The 17,169-nt window shown below is 53.7% G+C and overlaps 1 protein-coding gene across 1 annotated transcript; it reads right to left on the reverse strand.

Annotated features, from left to right (window-relative positions):
- Window positions 1–4,841: 4,841 nt before the first annotated feature.
- BIRC5 (baculoviral IAP repeat containing 5) lies at window positions 4,842–12,734 on the reverse strand. The gene is made up of 4 exons (XM_047756738.1): window positions 12,536–12,734; window positions 12,030–12,139; window positions 10,386–10,503; window positions 4,842–6,025 (listed from the first exon to the last, which is right to left on the reverse strand). The coding sequence occupies exons 1-4, from the start codon at window positions 12,644–12,646 to the stop codon at window positions 5,936–5,938; spliced, it is 429 nt and encodes a 142-aa protein (XP_047612694.1). The 5' UTR covers window positions 12,647–12,734; the 3' UTR covers window positions 4,842–5,935.
- Window positions 12,735–17,169: the final 4,435 nt, after the last annotated feature.

Below are 17,169 nucleotides of genomic sequence, written 5' to 3' on the forward strand. Positions count from 1 at the left end.
CCTCCAACTAAAAATGAACCTTCCTAAATCACCCACAGGACAACTCACTCACTCAGTGCATCATGAAGTGAATTCATCCTGGGAGACTCCAGACCCTGTGCTCATCAAAACCAACCATCCTGAAGGGTTCTCAGATGGCTGGGGTCACAGGAGGGAAGCAGAGCTGCAGGGTGGCAGCCACGTGGCTGGTTGCTCTCATCCCCCAGGACTCGCAGGCCTATGAAGGAAGGGCTCAGCATGGCCGCCTCGGATGCGCCAGCTTCTGTCCAGTGAGCCTGGCAACTCTGACCAGCTTTGCTGAGAGGGAAACAGGAGGAAGCCACGTCTCTCCCCCACCACAGAACGCACCTGCTGGCCCCAGAATGGACACTCCCTTGGCCTCCACCTTGAGGCCATCTCTTCCTTGTTCAAACGGCAGCCTCCATCTCGTTGCTGGGCAAAGAGAACGCTCGGGAGTGCCCGGTCATTTCTCAGTGCGCTCACGGACACACACACGTGACCATTAGTTGGCCTTTCCACCAGCCAGAGGACGGGGACCCTGGGAGCTGACCACAGGAGGCTCCGTCCTCTCTGGGGGCTCAAGTCCTGGATGCGGCACCTGGTGAACAGTAGGTGCTCAAGTGTCTGAGTGAAGGGACAGATAAATGGCACCACCTTGGGGACCAGGTAGAAAACCACCACAGAGACCCAGGCCCCAGTTGGTCCCGGGCAGCTAAAACTGGCCCGAAGGCTGCAGGCTGAGCCAGCTGGCTCTTTGCTTGGAGCTGGACTACCCCAGGGCTGGGCTGAGGCACTGACCTCTTCTCGGCTCAGACCATTTTTTTTGTCTTTTTGCCATTTCTTGGGCCGCTCCCCAAGGCATATGGAGGTTCCCAGGCTAGGGGTCGAATCGGAGCTGTAGCCAGCGGCCTACGCCACAGCCACAGCAACGCAGGATCCGAGCCACATCTGCAAACTACACCACAGCTCACGGCAATGCCAGATCCTTAACCCACTGAACAAGGCCAGGGATTGAACCTGCAACCCCATGGTTCCTAGTCAGACGCGTTAACCACTGTCGGCTCAGATCTTAGGTGTCAGAAGTGAGTCGGATGCGGAACTACAGTGACAATGGGGGAGACAGGGTGAACAGCACACAGGACCCTTGTTCCAGCTTTACAGCTTCCAGTGAACCTCAGTGCAAAATAGAGTGAAAATCTTGTGAGCCTCAGTGGAAGCCCCAGGAAGCAAGTGTCAGTTCATATAATGCGGGCCTTCATGACAAAGCTGTCTGAAAAATGCACCGGAGCTGCTTTAAAGACAGGGCTCCCTCTGGAGTTCCCGTCGTGGCACAGCGGTTAACGAATCTGACTAGGAACCAAGAGGTTGCGAGTTCGATCCCTGCCCCTGCTCAGTGGGTTAGCGATCCGGTGCTGCCGTGAGCTGTGGTGTAGGTCGCAGACGCGGCTGGGATCCCGCGTTGCTGTGGCTCTGGCATAGGCTGGCAGCTACAGCTCCGATTCGACCCCTAGCCTGGGAACCTCCATATGCCGCAGGAGTGGCCCAAGAAATGGCAAAAAGGACAAAAAAAAAAAAGACAGGGCTCCCTCTCTGGGGTCAGGCCACTGCCCATAGCCACCCCCTGAGGCTGGGCAGTGTCATTAGATGGTAAGGGCCCAGTTCTGGGGCCAGACGGCCTGGGTTCAACCCCAACCCAAACACTTATTAGCTGTAAGATCTTGCATGAGTCTCCGTTTCTGCACCCTCACAATGCAGATGAGATCACACTAGGCTGGCGTTCTCCTGTGGCGTAGCAGGTTAAGGACTGCAGTGACTCACGTCACTGCTCTGGCATGAGTTCAATCCCTGGCCCAGGAATTTTCACAGGCCGCAAGCATGGCCAAAAATGAATAAAGTATATGAGAGGATAGAAAGAGGATATACACAAATACGCAAAAAAAAAAAAAAAAATCATGTCAGGAGTTCCCTTTGTGGTGCAGCAGAAACGAATCCAACTAGTATCCATGAGGATGCAGGTTCCATCCCTGGCCTCGCTCAGTGGGTCAGGAATCTGGTGTTGCCATGCGCTGTGGTACAGGTCACAGATGTGGCTCGGACCCTCCGTTGCTGTGGCGTAGGTGGGCAGCTCTAGTAGCTCCGATTTGACCCCTAGCCTGGGAACTCCCATGTGCCACGGGTGCTGCCCTAAGAAAAGAATAAAAAAATCATGGCAGACTTGACTGGCAATTGTTGAGCTATTGTTCCTTTTTAAGGGAGCACAACCTGTAAAGACTGGTCAAGGGGGTGTCAACCTGCAGGCGAAGACTGGCTGGTGCCCCATCTGTCACGGCGTCGGAGCAGAGCTGCAGATCCCAACCCCCAAGGCTGCCTGCGGGCTCCGACCTCAGCACAGCCGATACCCCGACCACCGGTTACAACCCTCCTAGACTCCCAATGACATGGAGACCCTGAGGGCAGACATCCTTGAAAGTTAAGGCTGTTGCCCTTAGCAAGGGCCTCAGGGCTTCATGAATGGGTGTCTTAAGCTTTCTGACGTTGGCAGCCATTAAGGTCCAGCAGTAAATATGGTCTCTAGAGGGTAAGTTTCTGGAAGAGGAAAGGTGGGCGGAGGGGTCAGGCCAGCTTAGCCTTGCTCCACAGCAAAGCCTGACGAAGCCAAGAACTACATCCAGCGCTGCACACCCTGCAAAGGAACTGTGCAGGCGAAAACACCTTCCTCAGCTTCTCCAAGAAGCCCGCTGCTAAGGACCAGTTACGAAAGCTAAGTATCCATTTACAGACTGGCACAAATATCAGAAATAAGCAGCTGGGGAGTTCCCGTCGTGGCGCAGTGGTTAACGAATCCGACTAGGAACCATGAGGTTGCGGGTTCGGTCCCTGCCCTTGCTCAGTGGGTTAACGATCCGGCGTTGCCGTGAGCTGTGGTGTAGGTTGCAGACACGGCTCGGATCCTGCGTTGCTGGGGCTCTGGCGTAGGCCGGTGGCTACGGCTCCGATTCGACCCCTAGCCTGGGAACCTCCATATGCCGCGGGATCGGCCCAAAGAAATAGCAAAAAAAAAAAAGAAAGAAAAAAGAAATAAGCAGCTGAGAGGAACATAAAGGCTGGAGTGCTTTTTTCGCCATAACAAAAACCACTGCAATATTCTCCAAGCTTAGAGGAAAAATGCCTTTCACTCACTGACTGAGACGGGGCAGAAAAACCTAAGTCGGGGGTGCAGTTTCGCAGCTGGCTTGTACAGGGGATGAGTCCAGACGACGCAAATAAAAGGCTCTAGGCTCTAGGCTCTTGAAGAGGAGCCAGGGCTGGCTCTGTCTCTGCAAGGACTCCGCCCTGCCAACCTCGGGGTGGGAAGGACCTGCTGGCAGGCTAGGAAGAGACCACCATCGAAAGCTGCCACTTAAACACCCAGCAGGATGTGTGCACAGTGTTCGAAATGAAATGGTTTTATACTCCCCAGCAACTGCCACGATGACCCCAGAGGTTTCCAGGAGGACAGTGACAATCCACCCAGAAGCTTAACTTCATGAAGGAGGGCGAGATGAAACCCATCATCCTAATATCAGGCCCAGACCCGCTTGAGCTGGCCACGTGGAGGAGAGCGGGGTACCAGTGGGGAGAGAGCTGATGCTATGGAAAAAGTGACACAGGTGAGGACGAGGGAGGCAGCAATGGAGACACAGCCAATCAGGGCTGACAGAGCCTCCACAGCCGCCCACCCAGACTCTCACCTCTGAGCCAAGTCATTCAGAAAGGATTCAGGCCACCGCACTGTTCTCAAGAGCAGCCGGTGTGCACCCTTCAGCTCACAACGGAGGTCTAACCATGCAGCAAGTTCATAAATGACAAGTGCTTGGAGTTCCCGCTGTGGTGCAGTGGAAACAAACCCGACTAGGATCCATGAGGACACGGGTTTAATCTCTGGCCCCACTCAGTAGGTTAGGGATCCAGTGTTGCTGTGAGCTGTGGTGTAAGTCGAAGATCTGCCTCGGATCCCGAGTTGCTGTGACTGTGGTATAGGCTGGTAGCTGCAGCTTTGATTCGACTCTGAGCCTGGGAATCTCCATGTGCTGAAAGTGCAGCCCTAAAAAGCAAAAACAAAGACAAGTTCTGCTGGACACCCCTGCGAGCTTACTTTGTCTCCAAATCCACTGTGTCCCCAGTGACTAAGAAAGACTATGTGCTCACTTTTTTTTTTTTTAATAGTGCCGCACCTGCAGCATATGGAGGTTCCCAGACTAGGGGTGGAATTGGAGCTGTAGCCACCAGCCTACACCACAGCCACAGCAACGCCAGATCCAAGCCACATCCGCAACCTGCACCACAGCTCATGGCAACACCAGATCCCCAAACCAGTGAGTGAGGCCCAGGATTGAACCTGTGTCTTCATGGATACCAGTCACATTCCCTTCTGCTGAGCCACGACGGGAACTCCTGTGCTCACTTTTAATTGTAGTTTGTCCCATTCTGCTAAATAATTCGAACAAAATAAGAAAACATTGCAGAATCTTAGGAGGGGCTGGGGCCTTTGTCTCAATCTTCTCATCACATGAAAACGACATTGCTACAATAAAAAGCCAGCTGAGGCAGTGCAGGATCTAAGACCCCGTGTTACAGGTGAGGAAACTGCTGTCTCATCAGCAGACGCCAGCCCAAGCCCACAAGGGCACAGTCAGAGCCCGAGAGGGGTCCCACATGCCTCTACTGCAACTGCCCCAGCCTTCTGCTCAATCCATGCCGGGGCTGAAACTCAAACATTGCTGAATTTATGATCTTGGAGGGCTGCGAACAACATGAACAAGCTTTTTTTTTTTTAAGTTTCCCCCAAAGAGGTTTTCCAATTCACTTTTTAAATTAATTTATTCAATTACCCTCCTTTAGGAAGATTCACATTAGAAAGACAGGTGAGTTATCAGCCGCCTAATCCACATCATTAATGGGAAGTAGCTATTTGAAGACTATGAGAAATATTAAGACCAGATTCTTTCTTGGGTTTTTCATCCCACCCCTGCCTGCCCCGACCACAGATGACAGCTGGTCCTGAGCAGGACTCCCCAGGGAGAAGGCACGGCACTTTGCTAACTTGAAGAAGCCACGACCAGGCCTCTGCAAAGTGCCTTGTCCGGCCTGAAGGGCCGTCTCCTCATCTATCGAAGAGAAATGCTGCAACCTTGCCATGTGCCGCTGGAGGCAAAGTACCTCCCGCTGCCCTCGAAGCAGGAGGCCGGCCCCACTCTCAAGACATCAGTCCTTCTGCCAACCACGCCCGCCCCTCACCACTCAGCCCCGGAAAGAGCTCTTACACAGATGAAGCCCCAAGGTGGAGCCTGGGGCTAATCCCACAGGTCCCCCTGTGCACCTGAAAGTCACAAGATGGAAGATGGGACAGTGAGGAACCCCTAACACACACACACACACACACACACACACACACACACGGCGCTTTCAATCCCCCTGGGAGGAAGGGAGCTGCTATGACCCCAGACCTGACGGGGTGAACGGGAAGGCCGTGGGACCTGCGGGCGGCAGAGTGAGACAATACAGAGCACTTGGAACACGCGGTGTGCACACCGTAAACGGAGATTATTATGCAAGAGAAACTTAAAACGGGACCCCCACTGCTGTCTGTCCCGTCCACGGCGTGGAAGGGCTCTACCCACGAGGACGGACTTCTCCCCCCCCCCCCCCCGCCGCTAAGTCCAGGAATCGCTGAAGCAAAAGCTACCAGAGGAGAAAGAATGGGTCACTGTACTCAGCACCAGCGGCCCAGCGGAAGCAGCCCCTGCAGAGTCAGCGCTCTCATTTCAAAGGGCTGGCGTTCTCGTCCTCCCCTCCTCAGACACAGCCAGGTGGCCCTGGAGAAAAGCTGGCAACGCCGCTGAGGGCTGTGCCTCGGAAACGACGGGTCGCTGGGGGCAAGGACGGTGGGGAGGCGTCACTCCGAGGCAGCCAGCTGCTCAATGGCACAGCGGACTTTCTTTGCAGTTTCTTCAAATTCTTTCTGCTTATTGTTGGTTTCCTTTGCCTAGAAAGAAAGACCAGACACATGAAACAGGTTCTCGGCATGGCAGGGGAGAGAGGCCCCGCCAAGCGAGGCAGACATCCTCCTCCACCTCAACTGCCGCCGCCGCCGCAGCTCTCCCGCGGTCACGGGCAACGTGACGGCAGGCTCTGCGCGCACCAAGCTCCGTCCACCTGCTCCACAGCCCTGGAGGGAGGCGCCACCGGCATCCCCCCCACGCAGGTGAGGAAGCGTGGTCCAGGGCAGCATCCGGCTCAGGGCGTCCGTGGGTCTGCGGCAGGGCCCTGCTCCTCCGCCCCGGCTACGCTGCCCCTGCGGCTCCCGCAGAGAGAGGCCAAAGCCCCCTCTTGCCCAGTTAGAGACCCCGTCAAGCATCGGCTTCCTCCTCAAACAGAAACCATGCACCTGCAGCCGCTCTCTGCAGCTGGCTTCCAACCTTTGATTCTGCTAAGGGCTCTCTCCAGGGGAACAAGTGACAACCATGCCCAGCACAGCCAGAACCTCATTCCCTAATTTTCATTCTCGAGTCCTCTGCCACATTAAAAAAACAATAGACTTTTATTTGCCTAGATTTGTTTTCTAATAAGAAAAACAACAGGGGCAACTTTTGTTCACAGATGGCAGTAGTGATGCAGCAGGAACCCAGAGCACCCGGTGTGCTCCCGGGTCAGACCCCCAAGCCCTGGCTCAACCTTGGCACAAACCTACCTGGCCTCCTGGCCGAGGCGGCTGCCTGACCAGTGCTCCTGTCAAATTGGCCAGCAGCATCTCACACTTGAATGAAAGGTCTCAGGAGTACCTGCTGTGGCACACTGGGTTAAGAATCCGTCTGCTGGAGTTCCTGTCATGGCTGAGTGGTTACTGAATCCGACTAGGAACCATGAGGCTGTGGGTTCGATCCCTGGCCTTGCTCAGTGGGTCAAGGATCTGGTGTTGCCGTGAGCTGTGGTGTGGGTCGCAGATGCAGCTCAGATCCCGAGTTGCTGTGGCTCTGGTGTAGGCCGGTGGCTACAGTTCCGATAAGACTCCTAGCCTGGGAACCTCCATGTGCCACGGGAGCGGCCCAAGAAATGGCAAAAAGACCAAAAAAAAAAAAAATGTGGAGTCTCAGAAATTCAGTGTCACGGAGTTCCCGTCGTGGCGTAGTGGTTAGCGAATCCGACTAGGAACCATGAGATTGCGGGTTCGGTCCCTGCCCTTGCTCAGTGGGTTAACGATCCGGCGTTGCCGTGAGCTGTGGTGTAGGTTGCAGATGCGACTCGGATCCTGCGTTGCTGGGGCTCTGGCGTAGGCTGGTGGCTACGGCTCCGATGAGACCCCTAGCCTGGGAATCTCCATATGCTGCGGGAGCGGCCCAAGAAATAGCAAAAAAAAAAAAAGAAAGAAAGAAATTCAGTGTCACAACAAACAATACTCATTCCCCGTTTTCAGTGTTTGTGACCACAACACGTAATAATCTCACATGGTTCTTTTAAAGATCATCTGATAAATGTTGCCTTAAAACTGTACTGCAGTCCCATAGATGACTTAATAAATGGTTTAACATCTCAGCTTCCAAGCTTATTTCGCCCACAGAACAGATGAGGTCTGCCTGCCAGCCCACCTCCGGGCTCCACATCCGCTCGAGGACCCACCCAGGACTTCAGGGCCAAGCGGACAGACCTCTGGTTATGCCCATTGCCCACCCTGGGCCCTGGCCCCAAACCTTCCTGTCCACCTCCACTCACACAGGGAGGCGCACAGGGCCGGGGTGGGGGGGGGACCTGAGTTTATATCGGTGGTAAGTCATGTGAGCAACCCCCACGAGCCCGCAGCACCCCCGGCAGCCCCGTCCACAGAGCTTCCTGCAGCGATGAAACAGTCACTGTCTGCACCGTGCAGCACGGCAGCCACAGGCCGCGTGTAGCTACCGAGCAGGCACAACGCTGCTAGTGCAACTGAGGACTAGATTCTAAGTTCGATTTGATTTTCATCATAGCCACCTCCTCCCAGACCACAGGGCCCACAAGCACTCAGGTTTTTGGAACCGGACTGTCACAACTGTGCCGTCTTCCCATTTGTTGCGAGACCAAAACGTCTCTGTCCTTCCTAACACTTCTTCACACGGCTGCAGCCTCACTGGGCCGGCCCTCATCTTCCTCCGTTCGCCCAGGCACAGCTTTCCACGAGAGCTCCCTAAGCACACAGCGGGTCTCTCACCGCAAACAGGTCTGGCAAACTACACCCTTTGGGGCACATCCGCTTAGCGCCTGTTCTCAGCCCAACAGCTAAAAATGATTTTTACTTTTTTTTTTTCTTTTCTGGCCACCCCACAGCATACGGAGTTCCCAGGCCAGGAATCAGATCTGAGCCACAGTTATGACCTACATTGCAGCTGCAGCAACGCCACATCCTTAAACCCTCCGTGCCAGGCTGGGAGTCAAACCTGTGTCCTTACGCTTCAGAGGCACAACTGACCCCGCTGCGCCACAGTCGGAATCCGACTGCTACATTTTTATTTTACTTAGTTATTTAGTCCTTTTGTCTTTTGAGGGCCACATTCACGGCATATGGAGGTTCCCAGGCTAGGGGTCTAATTGGAGCCGTAGCCACCAGCCTACACCACAGCCACAGCAACTCGGGATCCAAGCCACATTTGCGACCTACACCACAGCTCACGGCAACGCCGGATCCTCAACTCACTGAGCGAGGCCAGGGATCGAACCCACAACCTCATGGTTCCTAGTTGGATTGCTTCTGCTGTGCCACAACGGGAACTCCAATTGTTACATTTTTAAACTCTTGCGGAAGCAAATAAGCGAGCAAGCAAAGAATAATCTCTGACAGAAACAACGAGGCCCATGAAAGCTAAATACTTACCATTCGTGGCACTTCTAACCTCTAACCTCAAAGGCCTTCCTTAGCCACCTTCCTTTTTTTATTTTTATTTTTTTAAATTTTTTGTCTTTTTGCCATTTCCTGGGCCGTTCCCATGGCATATGGAGGTTCCCAGGCTAGGGGTCGAATCGGAGCTGCAGCCACTGGCCTACGCCACAGCCACAGCAACGCCGGATTCTTAACCCACTGAGCAAGGCCAGGGATCGAACCCGCAACCTCCTGGTTCCTACTCGGATTCGGTAACCACTGAGCATGACGGGAACTCCTTAGCTGCCTTCCTAAATCCAACCCTGAAGTTCCCAAGACCTCCATCAACTACACAGCTTTACTGACCACTGATTTCCTCCTGCTTCCTAAAAATTTTCAATTTTGTCCTTAGCGTTTATTAGACAGTTTATATTGACCTCTAAAAAGGAACATGATTTTGAGTTCCCGCTGTGGCGTTGACTGGGCAGCAGCTCAGGTCACTGCTGAGGCACAGGGTGGATCCCAGTCCTGGCAGAGTGGGTTAAGGATCCAGTATTGCTACAGCTTCGGGTCGGATTTGATCCCTCTGGCTCAGGAACTTCCACATGCCACGGGTGTAGCCAAATAAAGAAAATGAAAAGGAACACGATTTTAAGCTGGACCTCAGAAACCCTGGGAGTCTATCCTCCACTGTGCAGCGAGGAGACTACAGCCAAGGCTGGCCTGGACTGCAAGTGAGTGTCCCCCCCAGGGCTTTGCACCAAAGAAATTAACACCCGAACATCTATTCTCCGTAGAGCTGCCAGATTCAGCACACAAAGACAGAGGATGCTCAGTTAAATCCGAACATCATACAAATAAGTAATCTTTAGGTAAATAGTCAGGCGAAATGAGAGCTATACATATTCCAAAAAAATTATGCCTTGGGTACTTAAATTCAACCTTAACGGGAAGTCCTGGTTTTCTGGGTGACCCTAATTCTCCACAGCCCGGAGTGCATGGGAGCTACCTCTCTTGGACTCACGGCTTCATTCTCCCCATAATCTTGATCGACGTCCAAGCGTCAAGGTCCGCCTACAGAAACCCCTCCAAGGTCAGCAAGGCTGACGTTTCTTTCCCCCAATAAGTGTAATGCCCCTTCCCCGATACGCTCTCTACTCTGTGTCCCCAAACCCTCTGTCCCCACCACTGAGAACACTCGCACAGAATCCGTAGGAAGGAGCTCCCACCCCAGCTGTCACTCAGGGCAGGAAGGTCAGCCTAGCCTCGGGTGTCCCACCAGCAGAGGTCACCACACAGAGAGGACACCTCTGCTGGGGGGGGGGGGTCTTCTCGGACTGCGCAGCCTCGAGGCCACACTCCAGGACACACGCTCTTCTGTCCTCTTATTTCCTCACATACAAGTCGGAGGGGTTTAAAAGGTGCTCACTGAGGGAGAGCGGTGTTAGTGAGGCTGGGAGCTCAGTGTTAGGATGCCGACCAGCATCTGCTCCTCGTTTGTGTTCCCAGTAATACATACAATTTTGTTCTTGGCTCTTTCTTTGTCCAGTTTCAAAAATTCACTGAGGGTTAACTCTTCAAACTGCTTCTTGACAGAAAGGAACGCACAACCGGATGAATGCTTTTTATGTTCTTCTCTAGGAAAAGCAACACATGAGCATGTCAACAGAGAAGTCAGGTAAAGGGAGAAAAGCAACAGTTCATCACCAAGAGTCCTGCTCCCTCACCCACTGCCGCTCACAGCCGCACCTGGCTCTGCTTCAGAAGCAGGGTGTGAGGTTTGAAGGGGACAGAACCAGGGCTGGACCTGCCCACAGAGCTCGTCTTAGCACCTTGCTGCTCTGTGGACGCCCCCGACCCCCGCCACCTTCCTGTGGCTGATGTATTTCATCTAGAATCCCTTAGCAATTAGCAGGAAAAGTGTTACACAGTATAAATCCAAAGGCATCACATGGCAGGAGTTCCCACTGTGTGCGATGGGACTGGTGGCATCTTGGGGGCGCTGGGACACAGGTTCGATCCCTAACCTGGCACAGTGGGTTAAGTATTCGGTGTTGCAGTAGCTGCCACTTAGGTTGCAGCTGTGGCTCGGATGGGATCCCTGGCCCGGGAAGTCCATATGCTGAGGGGTGGCCAAAAAAGAAAAAAAAAAAAAGGTATCACATGTCAAACCACTTAAAATCCTCCAGGAACTGTTTGCATTTATCTCATTCCACTGGAATTATTACATAACCTGTGGGTTGGGGGGGGAAAGGGCAGCAATGGCTTGGCTTCTCCAGTGAATTCCTCTGCCTCATACCACCATTCTCTGACCTGAGAATTATCCCTGCATAGCAGGTGACACTCTAACCAGAACGGTCTGGAAGGAACACACAGCCAGAGACCAAAAGAACAGCCAGTGGGAACTACACCCCCCAAATACTACAGCCCTTGGAAATTCACTCCCAGGAATACAACCAGTGCCTCCCCAGCAATCCCAGGTACGATCACCCTGCCACCGGGTCAATCCTGGGCCACGAGAGCAAACACATTAGGGAAAACAACAACACTCCTGTGGCAGAGAGAGAACTGGCGTTTCTCTAGGGAGAAAAGTTAAAGCTGTGGAAGCCACTGATTCCAACAGGGGACAAAACGTGGTATTACAAGAAGACAGCTACTGTGGTCTGTCTGAATATATGCACACAACTCAAACAAAAACCAAAAACAAAAATCCCAAAACTAGATGTCTTAACAAAATCCAAACAACAGTGAGTGCACCACTTTAAGGTGTGGTTTATGTGCTGTCTGAATAGCTCAATCAAGCTTTAGAGTTGCAAACTCTAAAACAGGAAAAGCACCTGGACAGCCCTAGGTCACAAGAGGATCTGCTCCAGCGCTCCGTCAACCTGAACGGCATCAAGCCCTGCAGGAACGAGCCTTTCTTCCACATCCGCCTTGAAGGACATTTGGCCAAATCAGATACGATTGGGCTGAAAGCATCACCAAGGCACCAGCACAGAGACGCAACCATGACCACGGCTGTTCAGGGCACAAATGAGGTTGGAAAGCCAAAGCAACTTCACTAATTCCTCAAAATTCCCGTGTTCTGGGGGAGCCCAACTCAAAACGAAAGGTCCCCATGGCGCAACCCAGAAGCCCAGCGACGCTGGCCTGGGGCACTTACATGGGGTCGTCGTCTGGCTCCCAGCCTTCCAGCTCTTTGAAGCAGAAGAAACACTGAGCCAAATCGGGCTCGTTCTCAGTGGGACAGTGGATGAAACCGGCAGCGGCCATCTGCGAGGGAGAGCACCGCTCAGGCCCCGGGGCGGAAGGTGCTCCCCGCCCCCCACCCTACCCTGGGGTTCCGGAGCCCACGGAGAGACGGCAGCCCGCGGGAGGGGTCGCCCCGGGGACCCGGGAGCTCACAGACGGGCCGGAGCCCGCGGGAGGGGTCACCCCGGGGACCCGGGAGCCCCCGAGAGGCCGGAGTCCGCGGGAGGGGTCGCCCCGGGGACCCGGGAGCTCACAGACGGGCCGGAGCCCGCGGGAGGGGTCGCCCCGGCGACCTGGGAGCCCACAGACCGGCCGGAGCCCGCGGGAGGGGTCGCCTCAGGGCCGGGGGCGGAGCTCTGGGGGCGGGGTGGGCCGGGGGCCGGGCCGGGGGGGCTCCCGTAGGCCGCGCAGTCTCACCCGCTCTGGGGTGCAGGCGCAGCCCTCCAAGAAGGGCCAGTTCTTAAATGTGGAGATGCGGTGGTCCTTGAGGTAGAGCTGCCAGGCCGGGGGCAACGACGGAGCACTCATCCCGCCGCCGCCGCCGCCACAGAGCGGTGCTGCGATTCAAATCCGGCGGTGGGCGGCCGCTGCGGGGCATGTCGGGAGCGCGGCTGCCCGCGGCCTTCTGGGAAATACGCAGCTGGGAGGCGCGGGGCGTTCCGGGAATTGTAGTCCTCCCGCTGCGTGGTTCCACGGCTGACCGGGAACCGAGCGAAACCCCGCCCTGCGCTCGGTCCTTGCCAGGCTATAGCTTTCCCTACAGCTTGCAAAGCATGGAGGGAAGAGTGGCTGAGACTGGCTGAAGTCCCCGCGATAGTTTCAAGGACTGGCCCCTGCAGAGCACATATGGTTTAAGCCCTTTCATCCTGCAAACTCTATTGTTTTTGTGAATGTCCCACTCCTGGAATCCCGTAGCACCTGCTTCCCCTGCCCTTGTGCCGGCCAGATTAGAATGTGTGCCAAGGTACGTTCACCTAGAGGCCACAGCGTCCTCCAGGGGAAAGATGGCACTAGGTGAAGTCCAAGCTTAAACCTCCACCCTCTCTGTTCACTGGCCTCTTCCTTTATCAAGTTTTTTCAGTGAAGCTTCTTGGAAGTCCAGAAGTTGACCCTTGGAGCTTTCCGCCAGAATTCCTCCGGAGTTAGATATCCCTTCTAAGTCCTCACCCCAAACAGAGGTGGGGTGGGGGGAAAACAGAGGTGAAGCCAGTGGGTGGAAACACTGCCCACTGCCATCCTCCTCGGAGACCTGGGTGTCCCCTCAGGGAGGTGGATGGCCCAGAACAATCCACCTGGAAAATAGAAAAGAGAACCCAGGGAGCAGACACCTGTCTGTAGACTCAGCCAAGCGGGGTTCAGAGCTTTCCTGTGTACCTAATGCTGGTGCTCCAGAGCTCCAGCTCTCCCAGCCTCTCCTTAAGGGGTTTTTACGGAGCTTTCACATTATTGGTTGATTAAATCACCAGCCCCTCTCCCCTCCCAGAAGACTGGGAGGGTGGGGCTGAAAGGTTTGGTCTTTCTAGCTACCAGCCCCATCCAGAAGCATCTAGGAACCCACCAAGAGCCGCTCATGAGAACAAAAGACACCCTACCTCTCTCTTCTGGAGATTCCAAAGGATTTTTACAAGCTGTGTGCCAGAATTTATCACAAATATAAATCTCCATTTTTATGCAAACCCTCTGGATGTTCAAAAAGTTGGCAGCAAATCCTGATGGACACTGTGATGATCAAACAAGATAGTTTTGAGATCATAAAACATCAAGGCTAGGAGTTCCCATCGTGGCACAGTGGAAACGAATCCAACTAGGAACCATGAGGTTGTGGGTTCAATCCCCGGTCTCGCTCAGTGGGTTAAGGATCCAGCGTTGCCATAAGCTGTGGTGTAGTTCACAGACGTGGCTCGGATCCCTCGTTGCTGTGACTGTGGCGTAGGCCAGCAGCTGTAGCTGATTAAACCCCTAGCCTGGGAACCTCCATATGCTGCGGGTGTAGCTCTAAAAAGAAAAAAAAAAAAATCAAGGCTAGATATTACCTTATGGCCATCTAGTCAGAACTCCTTATGAACCTGTCTCTCTTCTACTATCAGACAGACACATAGCAGCTCTGTAAAAGGAAAAATCATGCAATGCAAAGTGATCTCACCCAGGACCTCTAAAATAATGAAACTGTTCAGTAGTTTCTATATATTCTTCCAGGTGTGTGTGTGTGTGTGTGTGTGCGCGCGCGCGCGCATGTGCGTGCGTGCATGCCACTTGGCATTGTCTTTTCAGGTAACAGGACATCTCAGCATTATCAGCACCTAGAGATCTCATTGATTTTTGTCTTTTTAGGGCTGCACCCATGGTATATGGAGGTTCCCAGGCTAAGGGCTGAATTGGAGCTATAGCTGCCGACCTACACCGCAGCCACAGCAACTTGGGATCTGAGCTGCGTCTTCCACCTACACCACAGCTCAAGGCAATGCTGGATCCCCAATCCACTGAACAAGGCCAGGGATGGAACCTGTGTCCTCATGGATGCTAGTCAGATTCGTTTCTGCTGAGCCACGATGGGAACTTCTCATCGATTTTTATAATATCTGCATGGTGTTGAGTGGATGGTCTATCCTGGTTCCAACTAACCAGTTCCCATTGGGCGTCTCCAGTTTTTGTTGCTATTATTGAAGGCAGATGATTCTGCTTCCAGGGGACCCTGACCTTCGTGATATGCTCGTGGTAATACATTAGCATCTAAATGACACCCACAGATGCCATGACAATTTCAAGGTGAACCATAAAAGAGCAAAAAGTGGGCGTTGGGCCAATTTCTGGAAATCCCTGCCCCTCCTCCCAAAATTGTTAAAATAATCCTCCAACTCATCAGCCTATGAAATTACCCAGCCCATAAAAACCCACCACCTCCTCGGTTTAGGGCCTCTCACCTTCTAAGATGACTCCCACTCTGTCTCTTAATAAACCTACTTCTGGGGTTCCCATCATGGCACAGCAGAAATGAATCTGACTCGGAGCCATGAGGTTGCGGGTTCCATCCCTGGCTTTGCTCCGTAGGTTAAGGATCTGGCATTGCCACAAGCTGTGGTGCAGGTCGCAGATGCGGCTCGGATCTGGTGTTGCTGTGGCCGTGGTGTAGGCCGGTGGCTGTAGCACCAATTAGACCCCTAGCCTGGGAACCTCCATATGCTGCAGGTGTGGTCCTAAAAAGACAAAAGACACACACACACACACACACACAGAAATCTACTTCTTATCTATTACTTTGCCTCTCGATGAATTCCTTCTGTGCTGAAACATAAATAACCTGCATTTTGGGAGTTCCCATTGTGGCACCGTGGAAACGAATCTGACTTGTATCCATGAGGATTCAGGTTCGATCCCTGGCCTCTCTGAGAGCTGTGGTATAGGTTATAGACACGGCTCCGATCCCATGTTGGTGTGGCCGTGGCTGTGGCCAGCAGCTGCAGCTCTGATTAGATCCCTAGCCTGGGAACTTCCATGGGTTGTAGGTGCAGCCCTAAAAACCAAACACACACACACGCACACACACACACACACACACACCCCCCCTAAACTTCAGTAAGTTCTGAGACCAGGTGTGAGAATGTAACTGAAAAAGCAGTGGGCTCGGAGTTCCCGCTGTGGCTCAGTGGAAACAAGTCTGACTGGCATCTGGAAGGATGATCCCCGACCTCGCTCAGCAGGTTGAGGATCCGGCGTTGCCATGAGCTGTGGTGTGGGTTGCAGATGCGGCTCTGATCCCACGTTGCTGTGGCTGTGGTGGAGGCCAGCAGCTATAGCTCCGATTCACCCCCTAGCCTGGGAACCCCCGTGTGCCGCGGGGCGGCCCTAGAAAAGCAGGAAAAAAATAGAGCGGGTTCAAGTCGCAACCTGGGTCGTGCAGTTTCCTCATGGATCGCACTACATCAAACAGACAAGAACCTGCGCAACTCCGCCTGCAGTAGAGACACTCGCAAGCGGGACTGCTGGGAAACTGTTCCTTTGCAACATTTCTGAACCAGAGCCAGTCTGCCCTCAGTATTCCAATTCCCTCAAAACGATCGGGACCGTTTTGGCCATTTCTGAGGGGACAGGTCACTGGCCCGAAGCACGTTCACGTCACTGTGCAAACATCATCACCATCCATCACCAGAAAGCTTTCATCTTCCCCAGCTGGACCTCTGCCTGGTGACGCCCACTCCCCATTTTCTACAAGACTCTGGAACGAAAACTGAACTCACGGATCAGCTGTTGACTGTATCAAAAAAAAAATTTTTTTTTTTTGTCTTTTTAGGGCCACACTCACAGCATAAGGAGGTTCCCAGGCTAGGGATCTCATCGGAGCTGCAGCTGCCAGCCTACACCACAGCCACAGCCACGAGGGATCCGAGCCGCATCTGCGACCTACACCACAGCTCACGGCAATGCCAGACCCTTAACCCACTGAACGGGGCCGGGGATTGAACCTGCAACCTTTTGGTTCCTAGTCGGAGTCGTTAACCACTGCGCCACAAGGGGAACTCCGACTGTATCAAATTTGACTCAACCAGCTTCTGCCACTTTGAGCCTCCTACAGTGACTCTCCCCGAGCTCCTACTGTCTGGGGTCCGTTTTCTCACATCGAAATGTAGTGGCTGGAGTTCCCAACTGGCTCAGTGGCTTAAGGATCTGGTTGTTGTCACTGTTGCGGCTTTAGGTCACTGCTGTAGTGTGGGTTTGATCCCTGGCCAGGGAACTTCCACATGCCACCGGTATGGCCAAAAAAAAAAAAAACACTTAGTAGCTAAAAATCTTTGAGGGAGTTCCCTCTGTGGCTCAGCAGTAACAAATCCGACTAGTATCCATGAGGATAAGGGTTCGATCCCTGGCTGCACTCAGTGGGTTAAAGGATCTGGCGGTGCCATGAGCTGTGGTTGTAGGTTGCAGACGCGGCTTGGATCTGGTGTTGCTGTGGCGTAGGCCGGCGGCGACAGCACAGATTTGACCTCCCTAGGCCGGGAACTTCCATATGGCTCGAGTGTGACCCCAAAAAGCAGGGGAAAAAAAAGAAAAAAAGA

This window comes from Phacochoerus africanus, chromosome 14, assembly GCF_016906955.1.
Source record: "Phacochoerus africanus isolate WHEZ1 chromosome 14, ROS_Pafr_v1, whole genome shotgun sequence".
In the NCBI taxonomy this organism is placed as follows: domain Eukaryota; kingdom Metazoa; phylum Chordata; class Mammalia; order Artiodactyla; family Suidae; genus Phacochoerus; species Phacochoerus africanus.